This window comes from Sardina pilchardus, chromosome 17 (assembly GCF_963854185.1).
Source record: "Sardina pilchardus chromosome 17, fSarPil1.1, whole genome shotgun sequence".
Classification (NCBI taxonomy): domain Eukaryota; kingdom Metazoa; phylum Chordata; class Actinopteri; order Clupeiformes; family Clupeidae; genus Sardina; species Sardina pilchardus.
The window spans coordinates 18,925,388-18,939,318 of NC_085010.1; the positions used below are offsets into that span (position 1 = coordinate 18,925,388).

Here is a 13,931-nt window from a genome sequence, read left to right on the forward strand (position 1 = left end):
AGTACAGTCCACCACTAAAGACAGCGGAGATGGTGGATGGGTACATTGGTTGGGTGTAGGTCACTTTTGAAGTCTATGAATTAAAGTAAAATATAGACCAATATGTAATGTTACAGATTCAGTCGTTCAGATCGAATTACAGTACTAAAGTATAAACACTGTATAATTAGATTCAGGTTCCTTGTCATTGTACAGAGTACTGCTACAAAGCAAATGTTTATGTCATTATCGTAATTACTGTTGAAAGTATTGTTATTATTGTTGACATTAATTGTATTATTGTTGTCTGTATTATTATCAGTTTTATTGTTGTTGACCAACACAGAAATATGATGATGTAACAGTCTACTGGCTCTTACCTGTGCACAGGTGATGGACAGCTCCATGCCTCTGATTGGTGAACACGTGGAGGAGGACAAACAGCTGATCACAGATCTGGTGGTCAACAAGATGACCAGCGTGCTGCTTGGCATCACCTCCCCCCAGACTACCTCAGCTAAGGTGCGTCTCTTCACTGTCCTCCTCTGAGTGTGCTGTTGCACTGGAGCTTAAATTCATATTAAATAATTAACTCAGTCATTTGTAATCTATGATCAAATCCTCCGTCCTCTCTCTTTCTCTGTAATTCATTTATAATAACGTAATCTCTCATAATTAATTCTTAAATGTAATTATATTCATGTCTGGCAACGTAATATTAATAGACATGTTTTTCATAACACTGTGTGCCTGTGTGCCTGTTGTGGTTCCACAGCCGCAACCTCAGACAACCCAACCCAGGCGTGTCCAAGGTAGGTTAATGGATTATTGAGTTTGAGGTTTTGGAAACAAAATACAAATTCAAATGCAAAATACTTTCAATCAAATGACTAACAGCCTAAAGAATGTCTACTTAAAATGCCACTGGGACAGAGGTTGACATGTGTTTAGGAATAACAAGGGGGGCCAAGACAACTGTGTGCAGTCTCCAAATTGGGCACCCCTGAAACCCTCCATAGGTGCCTCTCATGCAGCGTTAATACGTCCTCCCTCGCTCCTCGGGCCTCGATCCTCACTGATCTACATAAAGAATGATGGGGCGGCAACAACGATAGACTATCCCTTCGTCTATCTTTCTTTATATAGATCAGTGAGGATCGAGGCCTGAGGAGCGAGGGAGGACGTATAAACTTTATATGAGAGGCACCCCATGAAACATACTGCATGCTATATTCGTCCTCTCCACAGGAGGGCCCCGGTCTGCTGCAGGCTCTCCGTCCCAGTCGGCCCAGGCGTCTCCACAGCGAGCCCGATCAGCATCCACCTCCCCCAGCCAGGCCTTCCAGCCCGGGCCCATCCCCGCCTCCGGCCCTGGAGCCGCCTCGCAGAAACAGCCCCCACAGCTCAAGTACGCCACCTCTCTCTCTCTCTCTGCCATCATCTCTTCTCTCTCTTTCTCTCTCTCTCTGGCATCTCCTCTCTCTCTCTTTCTCTCTATCTCTGGCATCTCTTGTCTCTCTTTCTCTCTCTCTCTGGCATCTCTTCTCTCTCTCTAGTTCCATTGTGAATGTTTGCTACTGACTGCATTTCATCTGTTCACAAATACAGTTTTGTGAAATCAAATGCAAATCCTTTCATCATTATCTTGTGATGTCCATATCACGCTATCTTTGTTTGCTCTCCACAAATTCATTTGCTGTAATTTATTTACTTACTTTATTTAACACTCTCATTGTATTATATTGCAATGTTAAGACTTTCAAGCACAATGTGAATGGCCAGTGTCTTGCAATAACACATTATTATTCTGACTTTCATGTCAACTATGCTAGTAGTTTCCTGTTCATTTCAGTTTATTGATTTCACTCTTTTATATTGTTCTTATATGTTCATTGATATTATATTTTATTTCTTAATTGTTTTATCCATATTCTATTTTGCCTCTTTTTTTCCCATTATCACTTACTGCCATGTTGTCCTGCTTTCAGGAACGTACACACTGAGGTAAATTAATACACTTATGTTGGCCTTTTTAAATAACAATACATTATATATCACATTATTTACATACTGTAAGTTTATTGATTTCCTTTGTTTTATACACTCCTTATGTGTTCATTGGTGTTACATTACATTCAAAATGTTTCTTACATGTTTCTATCCATTTTTTTCACCACTATTTCCATGTATTACTTTGTTTACTGTCAGAATCTCACTGAATCTTAAAGCAACGCAATGCAGATATTTTACCTTAAAAATAATGTTAAGTTAAGTTCAGACTCATTTTGATGCTACAATTTTGATGCTACGACTTATAATGCTTAGAATAAAGTCTCTGACATTGCTAATGCATGGCCGAAACGCTTGATTTTAGGTCATGTAATGTTGATCAGGTAGGACCATGCCCCATCATGAATGTACAGTACATGTTTTGTTTGCTTTATTTAGTTTGAGTTGGTTTGGGTCTGTTTGTTTTGGTTTCATTTTTCAGTTTTGTTTTCTCCGTGCTGTTCAGTCCAGAGCTACCTTGAGAGTGCTTTTAAGCCTACCTACTGTACCTATAAGCCTGTGAACTCATGGGCTCATGTAGACAGTTGCTACATTCTGATATTTAACCCACCACCCCCCACTCCCCTCTCCGCAGTAAGTCGCAGTCCCTGACCAACACCTTCACGGAGACGCTGCGCGGCTACACCACAGATGACGAGGCCAAGGCCGAGACCATCCGTAGCCTCAGGCAGTCCTTCGCCAGCCTCTTCTCAGACTAGCGGCCTGTTCCATCGACGCCCCACCACCACCACCTCCACTCCCACCACCGCTTCCTCTCTCCCAACTCCCCGCCCCCCAAGCCATCCCCTCCAGTCCAGGGGGGGGCAGAGGCGAGTTCAAGATAATAAGCACCCAGAGGGACATTTTCACCAGGTGTGCTTGAGTTGTCAGAGCTGAAGACTCTGAAGTCACTTCCCCCCGTGACTTCCTGTTTTGGGACTCCAAAGGGAGGAGAGGAGCCCTCTGATTGGTCAGTGGGCAGAGCAGTTGTCCGTTGATTGGTTCTTGTTATATGCTTAGGTTATGTACATGTCTGTTTGTTTCAGTTCTGGTTTGTAGTCAGATATGTTATAAGTAGTGTAATAGTAGCGGTGTCAGTACAGTAGTTGTAGTTTTGGTGTTCAGCGTGTCGGTAGGATTCATATCCTTTCATTTCTGTGTGTACTCTCAAAAGAACACAATATGGCTGAAAGACCATGATTTCAGAATAATAATAATAATAATGAAAATGGACATCTAATGGAAAAAAAATATACAGACTTTGACTTTCTTGGAAAATGGGATCGCTGATTTATACAAACCTGATTTTCTGAGAAGGTTATTGTCTGTGTGGAAGGCATGCACTTTTTTTCTCCTCAATATATAAATGAAAAATGTGTACCGAGATAACACTATATGGAAACCCTTAAACCCTGAAATGTGTTGCTGTATTAATCAGTTTTAAATAATTAGTTGCCCACTTTATTTTGTACGTTTTTTAATTGATCAGTCTTCCATCAACAATGAATCTTCCCTTTATGAAGCCAATACAGCGTAACTACTTGAGATATCTTGTACATAGCTATTAAGTGTGTCTTAGTAGGGCACTGGTAGTTATTGTGCCTCGATGTCTTGTAGGTCCACACCCTTGATGAATATAGGGAAATGTCAAAAAAGTTTTACATTGAAGTCACATTAGCTAACATTACGTAAATGCAATCAATGGCATTACGAAGCATTAACTGTAGCATGTAATGTAATGTTTGTTAGTGCTAAAATGTGTGTTTGTCTCTCTGTGTGTGTGTGTGTGTGTGTGTGTGTGTGTGTGTGTGTGTGTGTATGTGTGAGTGTGTACAGTATATGTTAACTGAATAGTCAACATCAGTATTTAACATTACTAATGTTAGACAAAGAGACCTCAATGTTAAACATGACCTGTTACATACAGCTTGAAGTTCCAAATCTTTAACTGTGCAGCAAACCATACAAATACAAATGGAAAAATCAATTCACTCGTGATCAATTTGCTTACTGTATGAGCAGTTTGAGACATCAGCATTGCAACCAATCAGCTCAAGTTAATCTACAAGGGGCAGCCACTTGGTCCTAAGTCCTTTGTGGATGTCGTCACGTCAATTGTGCTTTGTTAAGTATGCTAAAAGTTATGCTAACGGCAAAATGCAACAACAATGACAACAGCTGCCTGCTACGTTAGCTAGGGCTGTAAAGTTAAAACGCTGCTGTCTCATTCCTCCAGTAGACCTGCATCTCTATCAGGAAGCTAGCCAGTGAAACCATAACCTGCTGTAGGCTACTTGTCAGGGTTTGTGTGACACTAGCCTATGTTAGCATACTGTACTCATGTAATGCAGTGCCAACCCATTCTATGTTAAGTCTCCTGAGGTTAGTATGTACTCACAGGAGCAGCCTGTAATTCAAATCCAATACACTTTTAGTGGCAAACAAGCAATACATTCACATACTATTCCAGCCAATCAGCGTGTTACGGCAGGAGCGTATAGAGGGAAGGATGTAGGCTAATTTGCTTGTGAAATATCAGCAAACTTTTCCCAGAGTTGCAGACTATGCCTTTAAAGGGGACATATTATGCACTTTTTGCGGGCCTTTGTGTTCATATTTAGGTCTCTACTGTTCTTATAAACACTCCAAGCGTGAAAAAAACCCATCCATCCATTTTCTGTAGATCAGTAGAAAGACTTTGGTGTCAAGAATAGTATGCTGCTGTGAGCCATTTGGATTGCTCCCTTATTCTGATGTAATACTAAGGGAATTTGCATAGACCAACCCTAGCACCAGGGTCTAACATATGTGGTTGGATGCCGGCTCTGTTTGTAGTCATTTTCACCTGTGAAACGAGCAGCGTAATCAATACACGCAGCCGGAGGCGTGGCCAGCCCAGAAACGGCTCAATTTGGGAGAGACCAATTCTAACCTCGTTTAAAAAGAGGTATGATATGTCCCCTTTAATATGTACATAGGCTTAATTCATTGAGTGCAGTTGAATGCATTGTGCTTTTCATATTGCCACATGTCGTCAGGCTATATGAGATGCACTTGGGGGCTATTTATGAGGCTTAGGGATAAGGTCAGTAACATCGCTTCAATTAGTAGCGCAAATTTGTGTTTTAACTGGCCAAATGTCTTAATGTGTCCATTTGATACAGTGGCCAATGATGGCACACTGCAGCTTACATTACAAAAGTTTATGAAAAAGTTTAATAAAAAATAAACTATGTAAATGCTAGTAAAGTGCCCATACCACAAAGAGTTTTTGGACTTTGACCTTGATAATCCAAACCAGACATATTTGTGGTCCTTCTATATGACAGACTATCAATAGTCCCAGATTGTAGAGCATGTAAAGTTAGTTGAGGTGTGATATATCTTAGAATGACTATAGAATCCCGGTGGTTTTACAGTATCAACGCTAAAATAATATTATTTTCTACTAATGTAACCCACCCTGTGCTGAGTCCTGATGTAAGCTGCATTGTTTTGAAACGCACGGCTCAGCCCTGCACTTGCCCAGACACGAGCCCGCAACTGCAGCGCTGCGGATCGGGAGGCGAACGCTAGCAATTGAGCTAAAAGCCCCGGCCGCTAGCTCTCTCACTAGCATCGCTAGCACGTCTCTTAAGGCGTCAGGAGAGAGGTTTACACTGGACAACTACGTACCAGCTGGCTACCATTACTTTGAGAGTACTTAACTTTAGAGAGTACTTTTGTTTGTAAAGTACTTGATAAACATATCACACAATCAAACAGTACTGTTTAGGTGTTAATGTTATTTCCCAGCTGCCATCAGGTTCAAAATCTATACTTTATAGCCAGTCCCATGCAAACATTTGATTGCACATCATGAAGTTTGTGTTTTTTAGGCAACGTTTCCCTGATTACGTGTACATTTCTTCAATTATACACAGGAAAAGGTGTTAAATTCCTTGTTCTAATTAAATATCAAGCCTAGCTAAACCTCTTCCAAGGTTTCAGTCTAGGTTGCATTGCCTTATATCAGTTCATTTTGCAGAGATTACAATGCAGAGCTTTGGCTAATTATTAGACCCCCAAATCTAAATTCAAGGAAGAAAACTTCCAAAGACTACCAAAATAATATTTCAATTATACAATGTATCTTTTCTGAAGAGTTTGGTCTCTATTGTTTATTTTTTTCTTTAAATCATATCTAACTCATTCAGTTCTTTGAGAATGCTTATGTGTTGTATCTGAAGTGCAAATTTGACGTTAAAATGTTGAATCTGTCAAATGGACCAAATTATATGTAAGTAGCCTAATGTCAAAGCTACAAGTTGTTGCATTGTTAGATTAAGAGAATGCTTACTTTCTGTATAAACGTGTCATCATTGCAAAATCAGCACGTCCAATACAGTGCTCTGAAAAGCCATAAAAATCTGTACAAAACCTTAGTGTTTACTTTGTAAAGTGTATTTATATTGTTATGCTACTGTGTTGCATTCAGTCTGTGCGGTTCGGTTAGGTTACATTTCTCTCTTATTTTTCATGTACATTCTGTGTATAGCAACTGTTACAAATTGATATTTCTATATCCTCAGCTGGCGTCCATCAGCCAATGGAGTCTGTTATGTGTTTTATCAGCAAATAAAAAAGGGCATAGTTCTGCATGGTGCACAAAATCATCTCAGCGCTTCAAGTGCTTCAAGTCAATAACACATTTGCAACAGTGCAGATGGATGCAAGTCCAAGTGTGTGTCTGTCTGTCTCAACCTCTGTAAGGTTTTGTTTTCTGAGATTCTCCACCTACGGTATACAAAATGCAATAATATTATCAGTGAATAGGATGTTGAATACTGGAACATGCAGGTGACAGCCAGCTCATACTCAAGCTGGAGAAAATCATGACACCAGTTAGATGATGAGAACATATTCCTCCATTGTGAACCGTTTCATTGTATTCTCGTTAAAGATCATACAAGGTGAATGAGCCATACAGAATCTTCCCTTAAGTGACATTGGACACATCTGTCTTGTTTTATTACTGTGGCATGATGGTAATCTCTCTCTCTGTCTCACTCTCTCTCTCTTTCTCTTTCTCTCTCTCTCTCTCTCTCTCTCTCTCTCTCTCTCGTGTGCCTCTGGTGTACAGTTGTAAGTTATCGTTTTTCGTCTGGCTGCTTGATTCTGTAAATGGAGTGTGAAAAACTGTTTGTGAAAACTGTGAAACATATCATTTGCTTATTTTTCATTTATTTATTTATTTGTACCTATAATGATCGTTTGGGTTATTAAAGAATCTGGTAATAAAGGTGGCATTGTTTTAATATGACTCCAGAATGAGTTTGTTTGTTTGTTTGTTTGTTTACTGTTGTAGTTTTGGATTTCTCCCTGCTACTTTTGAGATAAAATGTGTGTTTTATCACACTGGTATATCGAGGTAACAGTACTGCTGTATTTTTACCCATAATTCACTTGAGCACAGCTTGTGCTACAGATGCATTTCCTGAGGGGAATATCAGTGTGTAGACGGAGAGATGAAAAGAAGACAAGTAGCCTAGAAGAGGGAAGTTGTATCTAATCATGACACTGCTTCTGAAGTGTGAAGACACAGGATCTCATGTGCAAGTGACCTCAACACAGAGAGGTCTGTAGTATACTGGCCTCCATCTGAGGGGAGAGAGAGTGAAACAGAAATAAATGGGTGTGTACGTTATGTATACGCTGCCACAACGATTTGGTCTTTGCCCATCGCCCATTCCTTTGAGAACGTATACTAAATTAGCAAAAGAAATTAAAACCAAACCAAGTTCAACTTGTCAGGTGATTTTCACGTCACCATTGGTTATTTCACCTGTACTGTAATTGCTGAATTACATGGTTTCTTGTCGCTGATCGCTTGCAGTCTGAATGGGGCTTAAACAAGGTCAAGGAAGGAAGGAAGGAAGGGTGTGATCAGGGTGGCTAGTACCACAATGACCCAAACCTGACAGTAAAACAGACACAGCATGCTGTTACTATTTAAGTTTACTATATAAATGTTACTATTTATCAACAGGGGACTTCTCTCAGCCGTCTGACTTGAGTGCAGTCGATTGGACTAGGTTGACGTGGACTTTTTCTGTTTTTTGTTTGTTTTATTATTTATTTAACATTTGTTTATTTGTTTGTATGTCTTGATGTCACGGGTACGCTGGCGATTACGCCACTCCGTCCGGCATCTTGTCTTGTTATTTTGTGAATTTGTTTTGTTTGTTGTGTTGTCATGGGTACGCTGGCGACTACGCCACTCCGTTTCGGCACTGTCTCTGTGTCTCTGTGTTCTGTAAAGCGCTTTGGGTTGCACTCAGTGCACGTTAAATGCGCTATATAAATAAAATTACCTTACCTCACCTAACAATCAAGTTAGTGCCAAAAAGGGGATCTGAGGTCCTGATTTAAATTATGGACGAAGTGCAAAGTTTTAAGTCTAACTGAAGCAAATTGAATATCTAGGACAAATTATTTTAATTCGACACCTCCTGACACCTCTTTGCCTGATGAGCAGAGCCACTTCTTTGGCAGCTTTGAGGGACAACAAGGAGGTGGCCATCAAGGCTGTGGTCTCTGCAGATCACCAGCCCCTCACACTCACCACCACTGATGTGTGTGCAGCACTGAGCAGGACTATGCATGTGAGTCTGCTGGGCCTGATGGTGCACACACACACACACACTGAGCAGGACTAAAGCATGTGAGTCTGCTGGGCCTGATGGTACACACACATACACACACACACACACACACACTGAGCAGGACTGTGCATGTGAGTCTGCTGGGCCTGATGGTGCACACACACACACACACACACACACACACACACACACACACTGAGCAGGACTGTGCATGTGAGTCTGCTGGGCCTGATGGTGCACACACACACACACTGAGCAGGACTATGCATTTGAGTCTGCTGGGCCTGATGGTACACACACACATACACACACACACACACACACACACACATACACACACACACACACACACACACACACACACACACACACACACACACACACACACACACACACACACACACACTGAACAGGACTAATGCCTGTGAGTCTGCTGGGCCTGATGGTACACACACACACACACACACACATACACTGAGCAGGACTAAGCATGTGAGTCTGCTGGGCCTGATGGTACACACACACACACACACACACACACACACACACACACACTGAGCAGGACTAATTCGTGTGAGGCTGCTAGTCCTGATGGTACACACACACACACACACACACCCACACACATACACACTGAGCAGGCCTAATGCATGTGAGGCTGCCGGCCCTGATGGTATCCCCGGACGCGTACTCAGGGCCTGTGCTGTGCAGCGTGAGCATACTGAGGTCTGGACTGACATATTTAATCTGTCACTAGCCCAGGCAGCTGTCCCCGCATGCTTTAAATTAAAACCACCTCCACTGTGCCAGTTCCAAAACTCCACTGCAACAAGACTTAGTGATGCCTGTCCAGTTGCACTCACCCCCCGTCATCGTGAAGTGCTTTGAGAGGCACGTTCTTGCACTACAATGGTACTGTTACCACACTGGTTTAAAGAAAGATAAACGCACTCTCAAATATATTCTTGTGCTTTCATTTGTCCTTATAGCATGTACAAGACGGACACGTTTTGGCAAACAGCCGTTCTCAGTGTCCGAAACGCGTCCGTCTTGTACATGCTATCAGTATCAGGATAAATAAAAGCACAAGAATATATTTGAGAGTGCGTTTATCTTTCTTTAAATTTGTTCATTTTCTTTTTACGCACCGAAAGTAGTTATATAATTCAGAATTTGAACGCATCCGCCTTTCTGATCTGACTGTTACCACACTGCATAGCTGTACTGTGCTTACTGTGCATATTTATCATACTGAATATCCAAATTTATTCTGTTTTTTTTATATTATATTTTGCTAATACACTGCATGTATCTATACTATTCTTACTACTTATGTTACTGCTACAACATTGTACATTTGAATTCCCTTGAATTTCCCCTTAGGGATCAATGAAGTATCTATCTATCTATCTATCTATCTATCTGTACATGTTCATACATTACTTATACTACATAACCATATTTACTCTGCTCTATAAGGTAACTGCAAATACACTGCATTTACCTATGCTGTCTACTGCACTATATTTATTGCCCAGTCTATGCACCACTGTCTATACTTTGTATATCACATTGTGCTTTTTTACACTTCTGGTAAGACCCAAACCCAAAATGGTGTTGTCTTTGTACTTGTACTCGGCACAAGAGAGGAAACATTGAGTGAGCAACTGAACACATTAAAGAGGAAGTGACATCTTTTCACACCTTCCCCATGTAGAGAGAGTGCAGCAGCCAAGCGCTATGCCTGCCTTATATAGCCTACTTTATAGGAGTTGTTTTGTATTGAGCTAGCTGAATGAATGCTGGCAGCCGATAATGAAGCAGCTATACCCCCCAGAAATATGAGCAGAGGGAACTAGCCACATTTAAAGAGGATGCAGCAAACACATCTGATATAAATAGTCTTCAAAATTGTGACTTTCACGTCCCAAATTTCTCGGAGGATGAAGCTCAGCCTGCATGTGCTTTGCACAGCTCTGCACGTCACTGTCGGTGAGCGCCAATATTTCATCTCATATCTCATTTACGGTACACTGATAGTTTAAAGGGTATATTGTAGTGCATGAAAGTGTCATTTGATACACTGCATGGTCATATAGTACAATATCAAAATAGGCTATGTATATGTGTAAACTGTAATGAAGACGAAAAAGCATTTTCACAAAACAATATGTCAAAGTAGCTAATGTAAAACTGTGGATAGCCTACAGATATCAAATACTTTTAGCATTAATCGCTACAAGACAATGTTAGGCGGGGGAAAAGGTTTGACCTACACTGAAAATCTTCATTTGTTTCATAAATTAATTAAATAAATAAATAACATGTTTTTCAAGGCTGTATAATCTCTGGGCCTGCAAACGAGACCATCACCAGACCAGCAGGAGGCGCTGTGCTCCTGCCCTGTTCCTGTACCGACCTACAGACCAAACCAGAGGAGTTTCAGTGGAGTTATGTCAATGATAAGTGGTATTTCGATGTAATTGGTAACTGGGCTGAAGCTGAGAAGAACCGTTACAGTGGTAGAGTGCAGATATTCAATGCAAGTGCTCCAGGAAATGCATCTCTGCTTCTGTCTGACCTGACTGAAGAGGACCAGGGAGAATACACTTGTATCATCTTCACCAAACAAAGTACCTCTGAGAGAATCATCACACTCATTGTAAAAGGTAAAACCTGTACACAATATTTCAATATTGCATAACTATGCTATCCCTTCCCTTTTGCAATCATTGCTGAGGTTTTCTTTGTAATTGTCCACCATGCAGAACATCCCAAGACCACAACACTTCCCAGCATGCCTTTCTTCATCCGCTTGGCTCTTTCTGTGCTGCTTGTGATGGTGGGAGCAACTGCAGTCATCTGCTCTTCATGCAGACGTAAACTAACATAACACGCACGCGCACGCACACACACACACACACACACACACACACACACACACACACACACACACACACACACACACACACACACACACACACACACACACACACACACACAGACACACACACACACACACACACATTTTCTCAGTATGTGAGTTCCCTGGGTATTAAACCCAAATCTCAGTGTTGCTCTACTGGAGTTCAGAGACAACACTGTGATAATAAATATTCTATCTCTCTACACAGCAAGGAGAAATGGAAAAAAAATCAAAGAGAGTGAGTCAAGCAGTATGGAAGTAAGGATGCATGTTGGTCCATGTTTTCATTTACATAGAGATGCTATACAGCAATTTATCATTGTCCCTTTTGAAGTCTAAAGCTGGACCAACCCAATTGGACCAACTAATTGTTTGAATAATTAAGATTCTGTTACTCTCAATGCAATGAGGATGAAATCATAATGTGTTAATGATGACCCATTCAGACTGTGGTCATTCACTCCTTGTTGTGTTCTTGTGACGTGTCTGCTGCACTTGTACTGATATTTCACTTGTGCAATGACAATAACGTTGAGTCTATAGTCTATTCTAATCTGCCACTTGTGGTTTTGTTTTTGTTTGCCCTGCCATGTACTTTTATTTATATATATGTAGTGTGTGTTTTGTTTATTTATATGTATGTGCTACTGACCCAACCCATACAACGGCAGAACATTGTGCCATCAGTTTTACGGCCCAGTCTGGCACCTTCATTTGACAGGTTGTGTTTGTCATCTCCCTTGTCAAACTCTTAAGCCATTTCTCTTTAGGTTTACATGCTTGTGCTGTTTGCCTGTCTTCACCTTTTGCCCTCTACTTGCCTGCTTTATTCACCACACTGACTGCCTTGATATCTACTGTATGACCTCTGGATCCATAAATAAAGACTTTTTTTACTTCATGAATTGTGTGGTCCCTGCAATTGAATTATTACTCTGGTTTCAGTTGTCCAAATGATTCTACAAGAACTGTGCCAATATTTGTCATAAGATCGACCAATCAATCAATTGATTTATGTAGCACCTTTTGGGCAAAATTGCAGTGCAAAGTGCTGAACAGTTATAGAAAAAGACATACGTATATAATGCAACCAGGAAAATTACATGCAGATATATAACCTGTGTTGTGTAGATCCGTGTGGCTCAGTCAGCCCTGCACACACTCGGACTCGAACTTGCAAACAACAGCACCTCAGGTCGGAAATCAAACATGCAAGCAATCAAGCTAAAAGTCTAGGTTGCTCTCTTGCCAGCACTACTCTGAAGGCTTCAGGAAGTGACGTTTACTAACGTTCCACACGCATGCTGGCATCCTTTAGTTTACACAGACACAGAAATAGCCATTTTTACTTTTTAAAAAAAAGACAGGCCCACGGATGGAAATTTACCAATTCAGAATCAGGCTGTATGCAGTAAGACATGTTTACCAACAAGAAGGTCAAGAAACCTCCTAGATCTTAACCTCCTAAATCTATTGCGGTATCTACAGGACTTGGACTTATTTGCACTACCAACTTGACACACACCTCATACTGGATCACAGTACCAATCCTCAGTTCATTCATGCACATCTTATCTATTTTACTGCTCCTTTAGTCATGTTGATTTGTTGATTTGCTTTGTATTTTCCTGTTTACATTGTATTATGTTGTGTGTGGTGTCTTAAGCTGCTGGGACCTTGAATTTCCCCTTGGGGATCGATAAAGTATCTATATATCTATCTATCTACAGTATCTATCTATTCTATCTACAGTATATAGTATCTATTTTATCTCTATTAGCCATGTTCTGACCGTATATGTGAATAAGGGGAAGGAAACAATATTCAGTGACCCTCCCATGCAGACGATGGAAATGAGTGCATCTGACCACATCAATGAGGAAGTCAAGCCAAGACCTCGTAGAGAGCACAGACATTGTGAACAGTGTCCATCAAGGCCATCAGAACTCCTTCAAAACTCTTCTAAACATGAAGATCAACTTCTGTGTGTTCTACACGGCTCTGCATGCTGCTGTTGGTGAGTTCTGATATTTCACATCATACAATAGCTGATAGCTTAAAGGTGCATTTAGGAGTTAATGGAACTATGATCTCATTTGATGTTGTGGTCATATTCATTTCATCAAGTCCCTTTCCACCGGTGTGTAAAATCAAGCACCTAGATTATGAATGCAGACTGCATGGTTGATAATACACCTGTGAAGAGGGACCTGATGAAACCCATGTCAGAGCAAAAACACAAGTGTTAATTTAACACTTAAAGGGTTGAAATAAATTAACTCTGTTTCAGATAACACTTGGTCCCACTTGAACTTAGTTTTAGTCTATGGGCA

General features: G+C 40.8%; 2 protein-coding genes across 2 annotated transcripts in view; both read left to right on the forward strand.

Annotated features, from left to right (window-relative positions):
• The window catches only part of LOC134062183 (synapsin-3-like), a 108,695-nt gene extending 104,998 nt beyond the window's left edge, over positions 1-3,697 (forward strand). Inside the window, exons 10-13 of the mRNA XM_062518110.1 lie at positions 370-499; positions 750-791; positions 1,228-1,387; positions 2,624-3,697. Coding sequence (XP_062374094.1) covers positions 370-499; positions 750-791; positions 1,228-1,387; positions 2,624-2,747 — 456 coding nt within the window. The 3' untranslated portion in view covers positions 2,748-3,697. The remainder of the gene's footprint in view (positions 1-369; positions 500-749; positions 792-1,227; positions 1,388-2,623) is intronic.
• Positions 3,698-10,469: 6,772 nt separating this feature from the next.
• LOC134062626 (V-set and immunoglobulin domain-containing protein 1-like) lies at positions 10,470-11,571 on the forward strand. The gene is made up of 3 exons (XM_062518709.1): positions 10,470-10,664; positions 11,009-11,341; positions 11,441-11,571. The coding sequence occupies exons 1-3, from the start codon at positions 10,616-10,618 to the stop codon at positions 11,563-11,565; spliced, it is 507 nt and encodes a 168-aa protein (XP_062374693.1). The 5' UTR covers positions 10,470-10,615; the 3' UTR covers positions 11,566-11,571.
• The last annotated feature ends 2,360 nt before the right edge of the window (positions 11,572-13,931 follow it).